Below are 21,290 nucleotides of genomic sequence, written 5' to 3'. Positions count from 1 at the left end.
TCTGCAAGGACAGCTATACAATCAAAAGTATGTACTATTTTGGATGCTAAGGAAATAAGCCGCTTCTGACGTGCATAAAATAGAAGTAGAGAAGGTATAAAATAAAGGAACTACTGTATTTATGTGTCTCTGTTTATTTATCCCTTGTGTATAATACATTTAACATACTCGTCAATTATTTAGTAAAATATACTACCCAACCATATAAAATAACTTTCATTGCTGAGCTCAATACACATTTGATCAAGTTTAGGGAGTGTTCATTATTTATGACCGAGGGAGGGTCGGTGCCCAGAGGGATGGGGGGGGCTAAAATAGTTTTAGGTATGTCGATGGGGGGTCATAAAAGTTTCAACGTGGTTAAATGGGGGGTCAAAAAAGTTTCATCTGTTTCAATCTATCCATTTATTTTTTATTATTGACATGAGTAATCAAAATATAAGAACTAGTATGGTAGGTTATTAGATATGTCAATAATGTGTAAAAAGTCTGATTCGGATACCTTTGCTTTAGACACCCCGCAAGTATCAGGTCTGGGGGATCTATCAGACCAAGGGCACAGGTGAGAGGGCTGCTATGTTTGGGGCGAGGGTTGCAATTTTTTGAGGGTTGATTTGTGGGAAGGCCTCAAATTTTGATACAGGGTTTAGGGGAGGGCTTCATATTTTGAACAAGTATTCTGATCAATTTGCGAGCCCCATAACAGTCTGGAATTTCCAAACCCCACAAAAAAAAGAAATGAATTTGGTGCGCTTCTGCTTTCACTTTCATGACTTTTGTTTGGCTGGCATTGAAAATCATTATCCCCTAAAGTGTGGCCTCTACTATTTTCAACTTTTGAGTTTTGGTTTTATAACATCATTTTTGATTCATGTCAGAGTGCCCCCCCCCCCCCCCAATAATTTCTCAGGTTTGTGGTATGATAAGATGTTTAAATGGGATTTCTGTTTGGATGGAGCTAATGATGCTTTATTCTATTTAGGTTTTAACAATAATTAGCATTTCATTTATTTGAAATTTTTACAGGGGAGCATGCCCCTAGATCCCTCTTTAAGATATTATTTACACCCCTGAAAAATGGGCTCGAAATCAATTTTTCTCCTGGCTTGGTTGTGTTTAAGGCCAGCCCGGCCGCCCCTTTATGGGCATGTCTAAGCCGGTGCACCCCCCACCCCACCCAACACACAATAATTTTAGCTTTTTTTGTTTTTGGGGAGAGCCTTAATTTTTGGTACATTTTTGAATACAGACCCTCCCCCCCCCCCCCCCCTCAGTTTGGGACTGGACAAGGCTTGGCAAATTACAAGGACATGACAGTGCACCATGCCTGAAATAAACACAGCATGTTCCTTCCAGCGACACAGTGGGTGCCTTTTACTTACACTCAGGAATTTGTCTCAAATAAACATTAGAATGCATCCCTTGGTCACAATACAGATTTTTGTAGACATCCTTAGGACAAGCGCGTAGCCAGGGGAGTTCGGGGGGTAAGGACGAACCCCCCCCCCAACCCGGCTTGAAGGTCCGCTCAGAGCAAACAAAAAATGTAAGGTTTGGCTGGTTATACTGTGCACATCAATATGTCTTTAAAATGACTAGAAAAATCTTTTTATAATAATTATCTTTATTATTATCGCTATATGTTAAAAACCACCCTATTAATAAAATTTTAAATACAATATTGAATTTATTTGAAGTATTGATTGCCTGATTTAATAAGGCAAGGGGAGGGGTATACCGGAAATATGGTCCGCTGAAATGAAAAAATGAACCACCCAGCACAAAATCCTGGCCTGCTTAGGGTGCCTTCAAGGAGGGGTGTGAATTTTTTTAGGTTGTTGAGAATACATGTGTTGTAACCCACATTACTTTATTGGTATCACATACATAAGCATCTTGAGTGCAGCATTATAAGAATTGAGTGTATACATGCTATAATTATATTATTTTCATTACCCCTGGCGCATGGCACAGACACTTCTACAACAGTATTTGAGAGAGGTGGTACCACTGTTATAATATTATCTAATAACCTATCCAATCAAAATAAATAATTACTTTACTAACATTTTAATCCCCATAGGGAGGAGCTGTTGGAGTTTTCCTCTCATAAGGAGGATGGCCATCCCTAGCTGCACCTCTCTGGATCCTTTCCTCCTCGCGCAACAATGGAATTGTTCCCTTGGCATCTGTAGAGATGTACCGCATTTCTGTGGGGCCCCTAGGGTAGACATATCCTGGTGGCTGCTGAGGGTGGTATTTTGGCTTCCCATAATCTGTCATTCCATATGTGATATACCTCCCAGTGAGCGGCTTTCCAAGGGTACACTCAACTGAATGATTCCTTCTGTAACGCACCCAGTAGCAAAGCATTATTGTAGAGAATATCACTATACCACCAATAAGCCTAAAAAAAAAACAGCAAAAATGTTGAGCACCATTGATGATGTTAGTAAGGACTGCAATTGTGGGAAAGCAATGGATGTAGTTAACAAATTCAAACTGAGAGGATTTTCAAGCACTTACCAGTAATACCAATAGCCAACCAGGTAATCACAGCAAACATCATCCCCACAGCAATATTCATTGTAGTTACACCTAAAGGGATTAGCTCAAAAGCTCAATATAAATTTTGCAATGGCAGGAATTATGGCTTGTGGAGTTGGTTGGTTGAATGAAATAAAAGGTCAGAGAAATATGAAATATGGGCCTGGGGATAAACATATTGGCATTATTATAAACAGCTCCTATGCCACCTGTGAAGCAAATTTCTAATAAATACAAATAGAAGTTATTGTGAAAATTACCAATCTGGGTGACAGTGATATCCTTGACTCTATAAGATAAACAAACAATGAAAAATCATATAAGTAAGGGAAAGTTCATTTATTATCCAGAGAGGGGGGTGGGCACGAGGATTTTGATAAAAATAAGGGATAAAATTAGTTGTCTAGCCATTCAGGAGAAACAAAATTTTCCATGCCCCCCCCCCCCCCCCCCCCCCACCTAATGCTATGCTTTCCCCACAAAATCAATAAATATCAATCTTTTATGCAAATTTACTTAAAAGTTTAAATTCAGTGACGTGTCGTTTTTCATGTTTGAAAACGTTTGTGATGCAGATAGATTTGCACACTCGGCGAATTATTGACTAGACAAAAAGCTTTGCAATAGCTAACTTGATAACAAACTTTTTCCAAAACTTATGATTTACTTAATTATTTGCAAGTTTGGGGTTCTTTATGCAGCCGCGGATAAAACGTACGGAAAAAGAGCCAAACATACGGACAAAACTCTTGTTTAGAGTAACATATTCTAAAGTGAAACTATAATAAAAGCAAGGAGTGTGAATACAAACCGTATGGAAGACAGCTAATAAAAGGAAGCAACAGGTCGACCATCCACAACTAAATTCCCAAATGTCGCCAGCCATTTTTGTTACTTCATAAATACACCGACGAGCCGCTTTGCATGCTGGGTAGTGTGATCTCGAAAGGGCGGATTTAGAGTAAGTACGCTGTGAGTACGAGTAAGCTGCTTTGTCTCCTATTAGTCTTTGTTCTACAAAGGAGTTCTTTTGTCTCTATTCTTCTCGTTCTTTGTGTCGAGGTGCGGATATTGTTCATTTGCCCAGTCAAATTGCAGCTTGTAAGAGCTGCGTACTGACCCCGGATTTAGCCAGTGTCAGGCCCTTTTATCGTTCCCTATGAAGTATATACCGGGAAGCGATAAAAAGAGTTTTATTTTTCCTCTCCGACTTTTGAAAAATAAAATCGCCTGATACTTGGGCTAGGGCGGATTGGAATACATGAACATCTTTGGATACAATACACCAAAACTGGAATTCGACTCTTCTTTGGCAGAGTCGAATTCCAGTTTTGGGTGTATTGTATTCATTCTTCTGGTTCACCAACACGACTTTTATTTGGGCTTTTTTTGTTACATCTTTGGGATATACAAAGCATATAGTGAATAGAGAATATTGGTGTATTTTAGCTTACTAGGGGCAAGGGGACATGCCCAGATGCGCTACAAGAGAGTTTTTGTTTTTGCATTTGGGCAGTATAGGTCAATGTATTAATAATAGAAACATTTTGACATAGTCAATGACTTCAACTCCAAGACACGCTTTTTTGCGGTAGTTTCAAGATCCTTCCATATAAAAAAATATTGATCACCCACTCCTTTTTTATTGTTTATCACCGACAATACAGCGGTTTATTCGCAAGGAAACTTCAAAATATCACGAATAAAGTCTGATATGTTATTGGCGATATTTGATTGAAAATATCTTGGTTACTTGCTTGAATTAGCCGTTGGAAATGGATGCTTTGTGACTCGGACTTGCGCAGGAGCGTGATTAGCCTTCTTTAATTACCTATTTACATAGCATCGATCCGATACCACTTGAACGTGAGGGGGCCTAGCGCGTACACAGCAGTTGTTATCCCTGTGGCTACGGCGTGCGTGCGTGAATTTCTGTAAACCATGGGCGGTAGTGACGGTAGTGGCGGTAGCAACGCAACAAATAAGAAAATCCAAGAACCAACAAAATCCAAGTTTAATAGCCAAATGACAACAAATATACATGTATCTCTGTGGCCTGTCTTATGATCAAAGCTATAGTAATGGAGCCCTGTGCAAACAGCGCCTATATTGCCCAACGTGCTGTCACCGAAAAGGCGGGTACTTGATGGCCCGAGTGGCTACTCCCTATTCTGTTGAATATCTGGTATTATCAAGCCCTTCTCATGTTAATTTTCTAGTATATCTGACAGAGCACAAACAAACATCTCCCTGCAATGCGTTCATAATTGGATGCCCACAATTCCAAAAAAACTACTAGACCTGTCCTGGACCTCACTGCTTTGTATTTTCCCCGGCAATGCTGGCGCTGTTCGCACGGGGTTTTAGAGGCGTTATCACATATACAATTAGCGATCAGTGCGGTTTAACATCCACAAACTATGAAAGTATGAGAACTATTTAGTATTCAACGTACTCGATGTCTCAGCACAACGATCACAAAAAGATCTTGGAGTAATATGCTGAAGTATGATACTAGACCAAATTCATTCATTGGCTAATATTAATTGATTTGAGCTTAACGTATTGATGTAAAACATTTCATCATTGACATGCTATAGAAACAGATAAATTAATAAAATATAAATTAAACTCTTCATCATTTTTTTCTATATATTTACATTGTCTCTAAGGGTTGAGTTAGCCTGTGAACAAACGTGCTCTCCCCTCAGAGGAGGCTAGAAGTAAAGTGAGCTTGTTCAAATACTCTTGGCCCTTTTTCAATTTCTTTTTAATTTCAAAGAAAGATTTGAACTGGTATAATTCCATGTAGCCTCTCTTGGGTATCCTGGTTAGGATGATTTCATAATCTTTTCTACATTAATCAAAATTCACCTTTTTTAAAGACGCTGACTCTAAATTACAGAATCACAACATTTCTTCAAAATGGATTTGACAAAGTGTTTTAATTCGCAGACGTGCCGTGGAAGGTCTGCACCGAAAGAGAAAAGAGGTCTAGAGAGGAGAGAAATCTCCCAGTCCTTTTCAAATAATGATGCCACAGCAACTCTGCAAACAGTGAAGAGAACAGTCTATCATGTACGTAGAGCGCTACGTCTTTGCGCCTGCGATCCGTGCTAGGTTTTGTAGGGGTCTTGTAGGCATTGGGCTAAGATAAAAACAAAGAAAACATCGGTTTCGTTAGCCTTATGTACATTTGCAACCTAAGAACATGATCGTGTGTTTATATAAAAATATCAAATATATACTATATGAAAAATCGACATTGCAGTGGAGGCGGCACGAAAAGGTTCTGGTCAGGGTTGGGGCCATTCGATGGCTCCATGAAGTAGGACGAAGATACCTCACCTTCTTTGTTTATAAGATGGAGCTTTTAATAGTTCTTTGTACAGTTCACTTCGTAGAAACCTACTGTAGCTATCCGACTTCATTAGCTGAAATATATGATCCTAAAAAAATCAAAACGACAATTACGAGTTTTGGTAGGTAGTATTTGCGTGCATAGTATGAAACGTCCTCGGGGTCTCGAGGCATAATATTTTGTATATCTTTCCTTATCATTCGTTCTTTTTATCAATCGTTTTGCTAACAAAACGCACTCGATTTTTCAAGCGCAGTAGAGGTCGCGGAGGCCTGGATCTTCTTTTATAAATCTAATGGGATTGATAATTTTTGAGTGCATAACATTTAGTTCGTTCTAACAGAGATTTGCCGTAATCGTTGTAAGAGAAAAAAAAAACGAGAGAAACAGGCTCTACAAACGAAAGTACCCGAGCCATAATACGGGGAAAAACAAACAGCATGGCTCACCTGAGCAGCATCGAACATGTATCTTCCAGGCTTCTCCAAATTCATTTCTACTTCTTCGTGCGTCTTACAATCCACATTAATTGGAGAGGTGGAATGCTCAGATAAATACTCCCTAGAAAAAATAGAGCACATATTTATCTAAAACATGCTGGGACCAAAAATGCAGGAAAACAAATATGCCAAAATGTTTGGCAACATTCGCCGCATAAGTAGGGGCGAAGATAAACTTCTTATAACAAAAGAAAAAGAAAAACACATTTCGGAGTGTATCTCAACGACAATGTCAGGAAAAGAAAAAAAAAAACACAGCAGGTGGAAGCACATATTCATGTTAACAGTTTTTTCCGGCCCCATCTTAGCTGCGGTCGATTTAGCCTACATCATATACTAACGTGTAAATCTCTTGAGCTTTCTCCGGCACTTGCTTTATGGGCGTCGCTTTCAGTCTTTCGCAGGCCAGCCAAAAACTGTTAAAACGATAGAAACACTGTTTGAAATCAATAGAACAAATATTTACAATATTTAACTTGAACCACTCTCCTAGCTCTTGTGCAGCTCTGTTGGTACTGCAAGTATCTAAATTCAAACCCTAAGCAAAGTCAACCGTAAAGTGTTTAATGTGATTTTACATCACAGTAACAATACACTAGCCTGTCCTCAGATGGTATAATGGGTTTCAGTTTCGAGCTAGTGAGACAGGCATGAAGGTGCTACAGTGTGTGCCCCTTACTTACGCCAAGTTTTCTGCACTGAATTCCTTTTCAAGGAACCGTGTGAAGTATTTTCGGCCTAGGGGGTCCTTCAATAGCTCAGAGAGTGAGAATGCCCAGCGTTTAACGCGCTTTTGAGGAACAATGGTTCTAGTAAGATCAAAAGTAGAGAGAATGATGTGAAAAAATGAAGCATGTGCATCTCGTATAAAAAGAATCATACTGTTAACAGAGAAGAAAAAAATACTGTACAAATGTTCATTCATCAAACTACACTAGAAAAAAACTACAGATAACAATGATTGAAGATGCATTCACTTACATTGAACAATCCTGCTCCCAAAAGGTTATGTCATCTGTTATCCAGGGATTTGACGGCTCTGGGTACATGATGAAGGCATCAAACTCTGCATACTGCTCATATCTATTGATAATACTAACACAAGCAAGAGGTGTCACTCAAGAATTGAAGGAAAAACGAGTCCCAAATCTTCTATTTGTGCATCTGGCCAAATTTTTTTGTAGGCATTTTGAATTGATGTTGTAGACAAATTAAAATTTTGAGGAGGGTACTGTGTTTTTTTTTTAAAGTCACTGCTGTGTCAGTCACTGATGGTCCAGCTACCATAAGAAATCACTTGTTGTGCTGCCGCATCATACTTAGAAGGGGTGTCTATTTGAAGACAGCAGTTATTTACTGTAAGGGCAGCCACTGAACATTTTATTTGGTGCCAATCTAATAGGGGAATGAACAATCCTACTGTTGAATGAGTTGTTATAACATACCTTTCAGATGCCTGTGATGTCTTCATTCGTCTTCTATGCAACTGTTCTCTCAGTTCCTGGACCTAAATATCAGCCATGGCCAATGAATTTACCATTATTTCACACCTATTTTTTATATACACATCTCAACCTCATGCTGTATATGTGTGCTCATGTCAAATATGCACCTATGTATACACACTTTCCTGGACTGGCAATACATATATGAAACATTGAAATACCCACCACCCACAAACATATTCCTGGAATTACAATGTGAATGTGTAACATGGAAATACCCACTACCAGTAAACACAATTTCCTGGACTGGTAATAGGAATGTATAACATAGAAATACCCACCACCACCAGTCACACAATTTCCTGGACTGTCAATGTATGTAACAAAGAAATACCCACCTCAAGCTTCATCTCATCGAGAGCATTGACAGCTTTGCCCATTCCATCGTCAGATCCAGTCTGGCACAGCTGGACCTTGAAGCAGCAAACAAATCATCAGATAAGCAGCAAGGAGCATTGAACATACATTATGTACAGTATGATGCAATTGTGAAGGCTTCGGATCTAGCCATTTCCTGAAAAGGAAAGTATCTAGCGACACTGTGGGAGTAAATAATATTCTTTGGTACTTTTGTCCTCTGACTCAAATTTCAAACACAAATTAGTTTTTTTACTCTCCTCAACAAAATGCACACCAATAGTATATCATTTTATGCCCTCAATGAGCCTCTTTTAAGATCTGAGAAATGTTTGTTGAGACATACCTTTCTTTTAGAGTTTGGCGACATTTCTACTTTGCAGGCTTTCTTAATATCAATCTCTGTCACAGATACGCAACCAGGCTATAGAGCAAATGCATTAATGGAGGGTTGAAATGCAATAAATTAACAAACAAATCAATCTATTTTAATAATACAAACTTACTGGTGGTCGGTGGACATTCCAGAAAGCCCTTTCTTGGCTGTCTAGAATTTGTCTTTCCATTTTGTCTCTTTTTTTGTCCACCCTAGAGAGAAATGCAATTTTAAAAAAAATACATTATTTGTCACTTCAGAGCTTGAAAAGAGATTTGGGTAGACATTTTTTTTTGACATTGCGTTTTTCACTTTTTTGACAAAACCATTAAATAAGTTAAAAAAATTCAGCAGAAACAAAATAGAACAATGCAACTTACTTTGCTTGAGCCTCTGCTTGCATATAAATAAAATCCCACTTTCTAGATAATGTTCTTTGTAATTTGGCTAGATTTTCCTGCAAGTGAAATAACAAAGAGACAAATTAAGTATACTAGTACAAAGTATAGCGTCAAAAATGAAAATCCTGAAAAAAATTTACTTACTGCTTCATAATCGTCTAATTCTAATCTTGATTTATTTTGCATTGTCCTCTTACAAAGATACACAGCTAAAAAAACCACATCACATTAATGTTATACTTAAATTAATTTTAAGTACACTTACAGTTGCTTGCATGCCTTTACCTCCCTCCCCACTTTCCTTCTAGAAATGCATAAACTTAATTGGGACTGCATTTTAAGGACAAAAGCTACTCTGTTTAATTAACTTTTGATTGATGGAGTTGGGAAAATCAAGAAATGTTACTTAAAAGACCTTCACTAATAATAATGAAAGCCAAGTAATAAAAGATTGCAAATCTATATGCTATTCAAAGTTCCTTACCATAATCTATATTTTCTGGCTCCCAGTTATTAGATAACCAGAAGTAAGGGGTCTGATAATAAAAAACATTTTGATCAAAGAAACATTACAGTTGGCATTAGCACAATACAAAAGAAATAAGAGGCCATAAAAAAGACACATATACTGTCACATCTACTGCAAGGAGAAAATATCAGCTTTTATCCACTGTCAAATGAGAACAAGGGGAACTCTTTTTTTTACTTTCATACAGTATTGTACCAAATACTGCACTTATGGGATGTTTGCAAATCTAATACAGAACAATAAACTAATTTTGTGCAAAAGGACTATTAAATGTTGGATTAGAAGTAATTTTTCATTTCATGTAGGAAGCATTAATTGTACTTTACCTGAAATCTATAGTAGGAACTATCATCTTTCACCATGAGATGATGGTCTGTTATAGAAAAAACATAGCCATACGCCGCCAATAATGAGGCAAGATGGACCCCTTCACCTAATAATAAAAATGTCAGATAATCAATACCAAGTCTTGTTGGTTACACATTGAAATGTTTTTTTTTTTCATTACATACTGTATTAACCCTTGCATTACTATTACGCCCTGAGGCTCCTGTAAAATATAGGCCCAACTCCAAAACGTCAGAAATGCAAACCAAACATCACCAGACCCGGATACTCATGGATCCCTCCAAGGCATAGACGACCTTCAAAAGCACATCCAAGCAATGTAATAGAATAGACTCTATTGTCAAAATATCAACCTTGATTCCTGACCAATTCGTAAACAAATGCTTAAACCTTGAAACATTTCTCACCAAAAAAGACACAAAATCCCGAACTACAAAGAGAGACAAGCAAACACAGATCAAGTCACAAATAGATACCTTTATTGGGCTCTGTCAGGTCCCATTTTACACCCATCAGCCACAATAATCAATGCTAAAACCTCCATTAGAAGCGAGTCACCATGTTTAGCCTATTTTGCATGCCTGCACTGCATTATTGGAGTCTTGGAAGCACCTTGACAGAGAGGCGGGAAAACCCCTCTCCCATAATCATAACAGTTGTTTTATAAGTCTCTTTGCCCCAAAGACAAACAAAACATTTCCAGGTCCAAGGAACCCAGAATAAGCCTGAAAACAATTTTTGAATAAGGTTGGGTAGCAAAGATGGTCCACATTGGAGAGTATGAGGCCATTCACTAGAAAATTTCTTTTCTACTTAGTGAAGCCCAAACAAGGAATTATCCCATTGAATCAACCTCAGCGTGCAAACATCCATAAGCACAACATTAATTATGCCCAAATAGACTTCATGATGTCCTAAGGCACTCTCCAGATGTGAAAAAGCTGTAATTTTTAAGCAAATTACAAGCAAAACTGTTGTAAGCAACATGCTATAATCAATAATCAATGCTAAAACCAGTGCCGTCACTAGAAAGAAAAGGCACCACAGTGCATTATTGGAAATTTCAAGGCATACCGTCTTGGGTCAGCGGTAGCTTAGCTTAACTGATAGTGCTGGACTTGAGATAGGGGGGAGGTTTCTGTTTTCAGTTGGTTTTTCTTATAATTTTGCTCAAAAGTACCCAGGAGTGAAAGGGTTAAAATGGAACATACCTCTATCTTCAATCATAAGATTATCCATCATCCAGTCAACTAGCTCTGAACCTAAAAGCAAAATCATACCAAAGAGTAATTTCACATCAGACATGCAATACCAGGATGGAAAAAAATGTCATTATACATACCATCCGAAAACTGACCCATTATAAAGTCTAGATTCTAAGCTATATGAAAATAGCTCCCTGCATTATGAAATGTGAACATGAAAAAATTCAAATTTGCTGCATTTCAAGCTTTATCATCCTTGGCAGCATTTTACTTAATTGTAAACTTATATCCTTGGTGGCTTTGGTTAACATGGTTTCACTGTTGTTTAGCTTTAGTTATTTACCATATTCTTCCAAAACTTATTTAGGCTATTCTTTCAAAACTACTTTAGGCTCTAAAAAACTACTCTAGTAAGACTCCTGCTAGCAGGGAAGACTAGTTAAAACTTGTTTGTTGAAATTCCACCCAGATCGATTCTTGATTTGTTTAAGTATGATCCTGTTTGTGTTTGAACAGTTTGATCATCCCTGACCTCTAGACTAATAGTTGCTATGACACTGATTGATTACAAAAAAGTCTCAGCCTAGCTGACTTATCTCTATTAAGTTTGATCTATAAATGTCTGAGAAGACTTGAGGGAACTACTATGCAAGCCACATCAGCCCCTTTTCCACTATAACGCATCAAACAATTATAGCGGAACCTCAACATAACAGACACTTTTTTCTGAATCCAAGTGTATTGTATACATGTTTCACTACTCTGAAGCCTGGATTTTATGATACATTTTACAATAACCTTGATTTTACAATGGCGTTCCTTTCCCCGGAGGAAATACAGTGAAATGTATCAGAAATTACCTCGATTTTACAATCTAGGATACAACGAAATTCTCGATTTTACGATACAATCTGTTCTCGTAATTTTTACCTTGATACAACAATATTACTGATTCTAACTACAAAGAGAGAAAAACTAAAGACACCTCACAAGTACAGTAAAGTTAATTGATTTTTTAACTTGACAGATCTTGTTAAATACAGATTCCAGTCTTACAGATAGTAACTGGAAAGTCTTTCAAAAAGTACAGTTACAATAGTTTTATTTTGTAAAAGTTGACCTCGCTGCAACAATATTTTCCATGAATTTTTCTTTATATAGTAAAATCAAGGACCTCTTTGCAATGATACCTCTATTTTAAAATACATTTTCTTTCTCCCAAGGCATATCATAAAATCCAGGTTGCACTGTATATCAATTACCCACAAAAACAATTCAATTGATCTTACCAGTGAGTACGCTGGGTATTTTGGACATGAAGCTCTTGACTGTTCTGATGGGTACACCCTTCCTCTCATCTTGCATCCTCTGTATTATCTTCTCCATCTACATCATAAGCAAATATGTGAGCAACAGCACAAATTACAAATCTCAAGGGACGTTTTTATCAATAGCCTGTATGTATTATTTGACACTATATTATAAGGATTAATTTTTAAGCTTTCCATCCATCTAACTTTTCTTCCAGTTTTGTTTTCTTAATGTGATTATCAATACATACATGCCAACATATTTGGAATCCTGATGACTTGTTTTTTTTTTTTAATTGTCATAACAAATGCATAAAAAACAATGCAAATGGTAAAACATTTAGATAATGAGATGGTATTACATACTACTTTCAAATCAAGTTCTAGATTGAATAGTCTGAATGGCTGGGGCAAATGCTATTTTTAATATCTTCTAATCTATGGATACCTCCTGTCAATCAAGCAATGTAAACAAAGTTTATAAAACATGTCAATACTTATAATCCAGCACATTGCATTTGGCTCAAACTTTCTCTTTAAAAAAATGCTAAAAGGAATTTAAGAGCTAAACATCATAGCATGCATAGATGTCTATGATTTGAATATGGTGAAGTTCCTACATTTTTCATGTTTTGTGGAGGATATGTAAGTAACTTTGTTTAATAACACATAAAAAATCAAATAGCTATGTGTTCAAAAATGTATTTCACAAGTGATTCTAGACAGTGTTGCATTTGTACAAAATGGAAAAACTGCAAAGTTGAGGTGGAATTTACAAATTTAAAACAACCTTTGTTGAAGAGTGTTCGAAAGTAAACAATGACTATTGGATGAGTCTTTGAAATGCAGTTACTCGATTAGGCGCGATGATCTCACAGATTATAAACTTTCTTACGACCTCCATGAATCAAATAATATTACTACCAAGCAATGTTGAGAAAACAAAATAAATGTGTGTTTCAAACGCTGAACGACCTCGATGGGGAATTACAACACAACACCGGTGTGTAAAGACAGGACGTACAGTAAAGCGGCTTGTTCTTTTTTTCAATTTCGTCTCATTCCCGAAACTAGAAATTAAATTTCTTAGAGAATATATAACAGCCTTCATGGGTGATCGACTTTATCTTGACAACCATTCAGAAAGTTCAAGCATATTACGTATGTTGACATTTGCGCGTATGCTGAAGATAGTGGACTTAAACTGAACCTATTTCGCAATAACGAAATCTACGCCCTGTAATAACGAAACATTCCCGCCCCTTCTGTCGCTGCTTTGTGTGGAATAAGAAATAGAAATTTGTAGAAAATAAACCAATCAGTTTTTCTCCGCGGTAGATTAATAAAATTGAAATAAAAAATATTCAATTTGACAGACAAAAATCGTCCTTGCAATCTTCCTCAAACACCACCGATACCACATGGCGTTTTGTCGGGTTTTCGGCACGAAACCGCATTGCCCAGTGGTGTTATGGGCCGAGATTAAACGACACACTTAGATAGGTTGCTCATTATTTAGTGCATTAAAATACGGTAGAGCTGGGGCATGAATATGGCTAAATTCCCGTATCACTCCCGAAAGACCTCAAGTGGCTCATCGACTAACCTTCGTACATATCAATGCATGTGGCGGTTCGTCTTGTGGATGGTCACCCAAACTTGCCATCGCCTCCCTAGTCTAGATCGCTTAGTGTGCTCTCAAAACCTTAGCGATCGTATATCCATTGGAGTCCTTGATATCATAGTTAATGGAAGGGTTCGCTTTCTTCCTTTTACACCCGAGTTGTTGGGTAAGTAAACACGGAGAATAAGAAAGCAGTTTTCTCGAGTCTTGGTAAATGCAAATAGCAGAATGAGTGACAAAATCTTTATAAAACAGCAGCCAACTCAGTTAAACATATACTGACTCCAAAAGAATCCGGTGTCATTGTTTTGTTTTTACGAAAAAGGTGATACACTTCGATTCTCCCGAGACTGATTTTGGTGAACCCATATGTATGAAGGAAGTAAAGAACGATCAGAAACCTGAGCCCATCAAGTGTACTTTTGTTGTCAGCGGTGTTCTCATTGTGTGCATTTATTAACGCGTTGCATTTTGGGTAAAGATCAAGGGTTGGGGGGGGGGGGGGGGGGGGAGGGTCTGGTTTATAAGAACATCACCCAACCTTGTGACGATAATAAATGTGATAATCTTTTATTTGGAGGCTTTCTCCAAATTAGTGTCAAGATGGAATAGTGGCCGGCTAGGGAGGCCCACTAGGATATGGAAACTACTGTTATAATAAAATAAATATGATATTACCTTTAAACATACTTACAAATCATTTGTATACAACAGGTGGTTTTGCTTCAGTCTAACTTTTAATAAACACTCAAATAAGTATTATCCAGTATACAAAATAGACTCTACACCCGGGGCTCATAAGTATTACACATACACTTTTTTTAATCGCAGTGGCTAGTCTATATGCCCAACAGTTTTCAATTTATTCACAATAACCCAGTAAATTGTCGACCTAGTGAGTACAAAGTATTCTATATTGGTTGTAAAAGGACAAGCAAATCTGAATTATGCTTTGTTGTCGGTATTGAATTCCGTCATATACAATATAAAAATCGATAAGAATCGAAATCTGCTACAATAACACATCTTCGCGCGCATTTCCGCTTCCGGTCTCCGCGCTGCCCTGGCTCCCCTAGGATGGCAGGCCCGTAGCCAGGATTTTTGAAGATTTAAGTTTAGGGTTAATTATTAACCATAAGCTTTTCAAGTAAATCCTAGATGGGGGATGCACCAACACACTTTGTAATGAAATTGCCGCACTTTGTTATACCTGACACACTTTGTAATAATCTAGAATTTCCGTTATCAAAGCTTGAGTGTGAAAGGTCTGTCTTAGATTTGGTGCATTTTATTTCTACATCACCATATTCTGATTTCTGAAAGGAAATCAGAATTGATTTTCAGATCTGTTAGCATTTAACGAGAGCTTCATTGTAAAACAATAATAGCAACTAAGGGTGACGAAGCTGTTTGTAAAACTATTTATTGGCAAATACTTCGATTAAAATCCTTGGGTGCCTCAGATTTTATAACAAAGTGCGTCAGCTTTTTATTACAAAGTGCGTCGTACAGCGTTTGAATGTTTGAAACTCTACACTTCAAATCGCATGTTTTATTGAAGCTATATTTAGGACCCCTCACCCGATGCCTGCGCCAAGAACTCGAGGAAAGTAGCTTACGAGAGGTTTATTCACAGTATTTTCTAAAACCGAAGATCACAAAGCATCCTAGATTGCGCATATTTCAGTGTAGCTTGCTTTTGTTGTTCTGAGCACAAGAAATGTCATATGCACATGCGTGACAACACAAAGATAAGTACAAAGGGCAGCAATGTAGACCTAGGTCGTAGTTTGCTGCTCATGTTGACGACATAACTACATTACTATAGCAACACACCTATTCCCAAGAGAAGCAAGCGTGATAAAAGACCCCGATATTTTTCAGTATACATATCAGCGAGCTGTGCGTGGCGTAACCGACTAAGACAGGGCTGGGATCCTGGTTATTGCCTCCCCATTAATGCGCGGGTACCTCAGGTTCCTTTGTGTTGTACAGTTCGCTAGATAGCGGTGTTGGGGCCGAAATCCCAGCTAAGCCGTAAAGCTTTATGCTTTCATACGGGGTTTCAGCGCATGTCTGGAAGTATGGTCTATTTTTTCTCATTTTACCGGATCTGGACGAGGTTCGATTCTCGGTCACGCCCTCGATCTTTTTTTTTTTTTTTTTGCTGTTTTTGCTGTTGACTACTACTTTATCAGTACTTTTTATGGCGTTTTCACTTTTTCGAGTCGTTTTTTCGCAGCAATAATGATATATTAGCGCATAGCCAGGATTTGGCCACAGAGCTGTGCCATGTATTGATGTATGTAGTTTGACGTTTTAATGCCACATAACCATAAGAAAAATGTCATCGCTTAGGATCTTAAATTGATACAGCACAGGGTGCCCAAGTGTCAGGGTCTTATAGTTAGGGCTAGGAGGCCGGTTGCGTATACAAGCAAGGAAAAGCATTCAATTCCGACAACAAAGCTCAATTCAAATTCGCTTGCCTTTTTTCAACAAATATAGAATACTTACTAGGTCGACACAAGGCGACAATTTACTAAGTGGCTCTACAAATCGGGGCCTTTCAAGCAGACGGCCCAATGCTACAATGTGTCATCGGAGAGACACGCCTTAAACCATCCCATGATAACAAACGTCTCTTCCTAGAGGCTCTAAGAAGTAGAGCGAATGACGAATGACGTTACAGTTCGTCACGCGATTAACAAGACTCTGAGGTGATCAACTACACACCCGGTACAGACACCAATAGCAGCAGCCGTCTGACAATCAAAGAGTGGTGTCCTACGAACCCTCTTCCCCTCCGCTGTAATTTGGCCTAGCGATTTCTTTATCTCAATGTCCCCAGTAAAAGCGACCTCGACAGCGTCGTCGCCATCACCCCCGCCTAAGCCAAAATCATAGAGGCCGTTGACAGCAAAGTTCGCATCGTCAACACCTTCGTGCGAAACCAAAGAATGTCCGTCGCAAACGAGCATGTGTGTACCGCTAAATCTTCACGAAGCTCTTTGATCCCGCTTCTTTATCTCATAACAAGCTTGTTTAACGAAAGTCAAAGCAACGTTCTCAGCTTCAGTAGTGCTAGGCCCAGGCAAGATCCTTCCCGAATCCATGCGCCAGACATTCCACGAGTTGGTGCAAGTTCGACAACGTGTTCAGCCCTGGCATTCCTGACTACAACGGGGCTGCCTGCTTGAATCCACTAGTCCACCGTCAAGATCGGTCCTGTCCAGCCCCCCTGAACGGAAAGGGCGATTTTCTCAGTACTCACGAAACCAGCCGATAGAGCTACAGGCTATATGAACAAGCACCGTCCGGAAGACATAGGAGTCACCGTCGAATACCTCAACCGCTCTGGTGAAGAAGCTCTCAGTTGGCCGCCCCTGACGTAGCTTGATATGCGAAGTCTCAGCCCTCACTGATACCCGATGTGTCAGCCCTCCTTACCATATATTCCCTTGGAGGTATATCATCAAGACCGATCCCGCGAGACTTCTATCAGATTGTCAAGGTAATCTTTGAACTGCGGATTCACTTCCTCTCTCCGCGGCACCGTGTTTATACACGCCCTGCAATGGGTAAGACAGATATGGAAGAACTGATGTATGATACGTATTGGGCGATATCATCCGAGAGGGCTGTGCTGCCAAGCTTGTATTTCGGCGCGGACACACCTGAAGCCCTCATCATTGTCTGGAATCGCGCACTCGAGGCCCTTGATTGCTGTAATCTCACTGTCGACTTTTGTCGTGTCCTTCCCAGATGCTCAGACCTAATCGACCATCAAAGGTGTAGCATAACCGACATGCAGTCTCAGGATACCCACAACTGGCTAACAAGCCCTAGTTGTTAGTTTGGAGATATATTATCATTATTGTCACCAATACCATGATTGTCATCAATATCATTATTGTCGTGATTGTCATTAGTATCATGATTGTCGTCAGTATCATAATTATCATGCTTGTCACCAATACCACGATTATCATGATTGTCATCAGTACCATGACTGTCAAGATTGTCATCATTATCATCAGTATCATAATTGTCATCAGTATGTAACATGATTATCATCAGACACACCCATTTCATATTCATACTCTCGACATCTTACAGCAGTAGCACCAATAACCAAAACACTTGCATAGCCGTAGCAGGCCTCGAATGATTGGGAGGCACGATACAGAAACGTTAAGAAAACAATGGGGGGGGATGGGCACAGCCACGCCCCTACTGGTCATTTCCTTATAATTTTTGAAAATATTGGAAGGGTTCCCCCAGTGCCCCACCCCCTGCTACGGCCCATCACTTGTGACGTCTTTACTTCTTCACTATAATGGTCGCCTTTACCACTACGGCAGTCATTTCTATTATTATCATCATCACTATTTCTATAATCCATCATATCCAGCCTCGTTTTGCATAGCAGTAGCATCGTTATATATGTTATCAATTATTTTAACTTTTTGTAATTGTAAATGTGGGCCTTCTCTAAACTTAGCTTATCTCTACAGGCTAAGGGAAACAAGACGATACTATCCCTATCCGCCATTAAAGGGGACTTTTGCGAGATTGGTGCCCGAATTGCCGCCCTGCTTGCTCTGCTAGCTAAAGTTGACAGGCGAGGATTAGTCTTGTTGCCATAGGAAATAACTAGGGGTACCATCATCATATTATAGAAAGACAGAGGGTTGTGCTCCATGACTAAAGTTTTAGAAAAAAAAAGTTAAATTATTGATATTTCTTTCTCGGGCCATCCACTCTCCCGGTGCCCGATTGGTGCCCGAATTGCCGCCCTGCTTGCTCTGCTAGCTAAAGTTGACAGGCGAGGATTAGTCTTGTTGCCATAGGAAATAACTAGGGGTACCATCATCATATTATAGAAAGACAGAGGGTTGTGCTCCATGACTAAAGTTTTAGAAAAAAAAGTAAAATTATTGATATTTCTTTCTCGGGCCATCCACTCTCCCGTCCCCCTTATTTTCACGTGTCATCATCAACACCAGCAAGTAAAGAGGATCTGTCTTGAACTTGAGCTGATCATTCAAATTTCCTCTGCAAGAGGGTCCGTCTCACAACCCGGATTATTACCAAAGTCACCATGCGTCTGCAAATATTCGGGGGGAAACTTAATAACCGCCAAAAACGACCCGGGTGCGACAGTGCGTCTGAAATCCGATGTAATTTGTCATTGTCATTTGGGCTGTGTACTATTCTCCTTAAAAAAATAACTTCGATCGATTGCTAGATGATAAATAATCAAGGCAAAAACAGCTATGTAGGCACAGGTTCCCCAAGCAAATATCGTATTTTACGTGTTTCATTCATAGTTACTATGTAAATATATGGTGCGTTACGATAAAAACAATTGCGACGAAAAATATAACAAAATAAATTCAAACTTTTCTTGCCTGTTTGTGCAGTTTTGTGAAGTTTTAATCCATTTGGGGCAATGCTCAATATTTGCGAGCGTAGCGAGCATATCTAATCACGATTTGGGGTATGTCGCTGTCGATGACTAGTTCCCAAGCCCATCTCGGTAAAGCCAAATAATAAGCGGTCCTTGGGATATGTCGGTGTTCCCAAAAATGGAGTGGAACTGCGAATTTTTCAGTAAGTAGAGCAATGATTCTATTTGATTTTATTCCTTTTGTCTACTGGTGCTAGAAAGTTTGCTCAGCAAATTTCGTGGATAATGTTATTCATTGACAAAATAGATGTTACATATATTCAATATTCAATTATCATTATTGATTATTGTTTACATTGTTAAAACTATTGTATCATTGTTATAGTATTATAACAATTACCCCATACTTGTAAAAGTTAACAGTTTATATTGAAGTTCATCAAAAGTTGAGTTTGAAATAATTTCTTGTATTAAATACATATCATCCCCACCCCTTGGCTTAAACGTACGATAAGTGCCTTTGTTCTGACTCCTCCATAGTATCTTGCAGCGAGCACTTCACTTTCTGTTAGAAACTTCTAGCTTAATATAATAAGACTAGTAGCAATTTATTTGTGTTCCTTTACAAACTTATAAACAGATAAAACAGAGAAAGGGGTTAGTGCTCAGCCAAGCAGTGGCTGCAAAGAATAGGGAGCCTTGGATAATTGCTTATGGGAAATGCGTCAACTGCCCCATATAATATAGATATACCTTTGCATAAATGTAGACCCAGTGTTTATTCACCTCTTCTGGCACACAAATATAAAATTAACTTCCTGGGTTGCTAGGGCTGTTTGGAAATGAAATTGAATGACCAGCCACTCTTTCAGCTCGAACACTTCACTTCCCGGTGAGAACTTCTAGTATGATATTTATTTGTTGAGAGACTATGCGTATTGGGAAGTTTTTTATCATTTTTAATTCACAAGGCATGTGTAACTAGCCGATATGTGATGAAATAGCATTCATGCGAGCTAGCCGTCAAGATGAAAATACTTGATAAACTAATCTTCATGCGAACAATGCCGCACCCGAAGTTCTAGGTAAATACAAGAGCTCGTGGGAAAGAGGAATTCATTTGTGACGAGTTGTAATATTAGCCAATAGAGCTTTGCTCATGTGTTACTTCATCGCTCGCATCAATTCGTTGTTGTGTTTGATGGGGTTTCGCCGACCTATCGGCCAATCATTCTAACACTAATCGCAAGTCCATCTGCGCAAAGCACTAATGCGCACCGGCTTTGCTATTAAGCTTAAACTGCTACCCGTTGATAAAGAGTCGCATCAAGGCCTTAAGGGATAAACTTGTCACTCTTTTGCAGTTTCGTGTTTTTGAGAATCTCTTTGTTTTGGTTGCGTTTTGAGAAGTGCTGCAATTTGTTCTTTTCAGTTTCTGTCGCGCTCTGTTTTTCATGTTTATTTCTCGTTTGATAATTACTCCCTGTTGCTGAGCACATTACCTCACATTTTGCCACCTTGTGTTTTTATTCACTTCCTATATGTCTATGTGGTCGTAGCGCTCCGCTGTGCTTAGTTATAGGTCTGGTTTTGTACGCGCTTTACACGGTCCGGAGCGCTGGTGCCCACGTTTTTATCAGCACGCACGCTCGCTATTGTGTCCCGGGTTGAGGTACTAACGACAGATCCACAGACTTATTACGCATCCCCTAAACACCATAATGACATCTCATTGCCTTCATTAAGGTCTGGATAGTATAAAACTCTCTAAAGGCCCATCGCGTTTCCCTTATAGCCGGCGGTTCCTAACTGAT

General features: G+C 38.8%; 2 protein-coding genes across 2 annotated transcripts; both read right to left on the bottom strand.

Annotated features, from left to right (window-relative positions):
* Positions 1-1,853: 1,853 nt before the first annotated feature.
* LOC5505677 lies at positions 1,854-3,533 on the bottom strand. Its single transcript, XM_001626400.2, has 4 exons — positions 3,359-3,533; positions 2,808-2,836; positions 2,527-2,598; positions 1,854-2,407 (listed from the first exon to the last, which is right to left on the bottom strand). The coding sequence occupies exons 1-4, from the start codon at positions 3,431-3,433 to the stop codon at positions 2,071-2,073; spliced, it is 513 nt and encodes a 170-aa protein (XP_001626450.2). The 5' UTR covers positions 3,434-3,533; the 3' UTR covers positions 1,854-2,070.
* A 1,011-nt stretch (positions 3,534-4,544) lies between these two features.
* Positions 4,545-14,466, bottom strand: LOC5505683 (regulator of G-protein signaling 7). The gene is made up of 17 exons (XM_032374007.2): positions 14,046-14,466; positions 12,419-12,515; positions 11,136-11,186; positions 9,903-10,009; positions 9,532-9,583; positions 9,192-9,256; positions 9,027-9,103; positions 8,777-8,858; positions 8,617-8,694; positions 8,252-8,326; positions 7,854-7,915; positions 7,390-7,503; positions 7,092-7,217; positions 6,750-6,824; positions 6,358-6,469; positions 5,896-5,996; positions 4,545-5,695 (listed from the first exon to the last, which is right to left on the bottom strand). The coding sequence occupies exons 1-17, from the start codon at positions 14,103-14,105 to the stop codon at positions 5,638-5,640; spliced, it is 1,392 nt and encodes a 463-aa protein (XP_032229898.1). The 5' UTR covers positions 14,106-14,466; the 3' UTR covers positions 4,545-5,637.
* Between the last annotated feature and the right edge of the window lie 6,824 nt (positions 14,467-21,290).

Source organism: Nematostella vectensis, chromosome 2 (assembly GCF_932526225.1).
Source record: "Nematostella vectensis chromosome 2, jaNemVect1.1, whole genome shotgun sequence".
NCBI lineage: Eukaryota > Metazoa > Cnidaria > Anthozoa > Actiniaria > Edwardsiidae > Nematostella > Nematostella vectensis.
This window is presented reverse-complemented; position numbering and strand designations above follow the sequence as displayed.

Bases quoted from the DNA above. Each gene is read 5' to 3' on its own strand.
- LOC5505677 (XM_001626400.2), bottom strand. From the start codon at position 3,433: ATGGCTGGCGACATTTGGGAATTTAGTTGTGGATGGTCGACCTGTTGC. The intron at 2,837-3,358 runs GTTTGTATTCAC...TTTATCTTATAG, and splicing joins TATTAGCTGTCTTCCATACG to AGTCAAGGATATCACTGTCA. The intron at 2,408-2,526 runs GTAAGTGCTTGA...TTTTTTTTTTAG, and splicing joins GTTGGCTATTGGTATTACTG to GCTTATTGGTGGTATAGTGA.
- LOC5505683 (XM_032374007.2), bottom strand. From the start codon at position 14,105: ATGGCAAGTTTGGGTGACCATCCACAAGACGAACCGCCACATGCATTG. The intron at 9,257-9,531 runs GTAAGGAACTTT...TGGTTTTTTTAG, and splicing joins GCCAGAAAATATAGATTATG to CTGTGTATCTTTGTAAGAGG. The intron at 7,916-8,251 runs GTGGGTATTTCT...GCTGATATTTAG, and splicing joins TCGATGAGATGAAGCTTGAG to GTCCAGGAACTGAGAGAACA.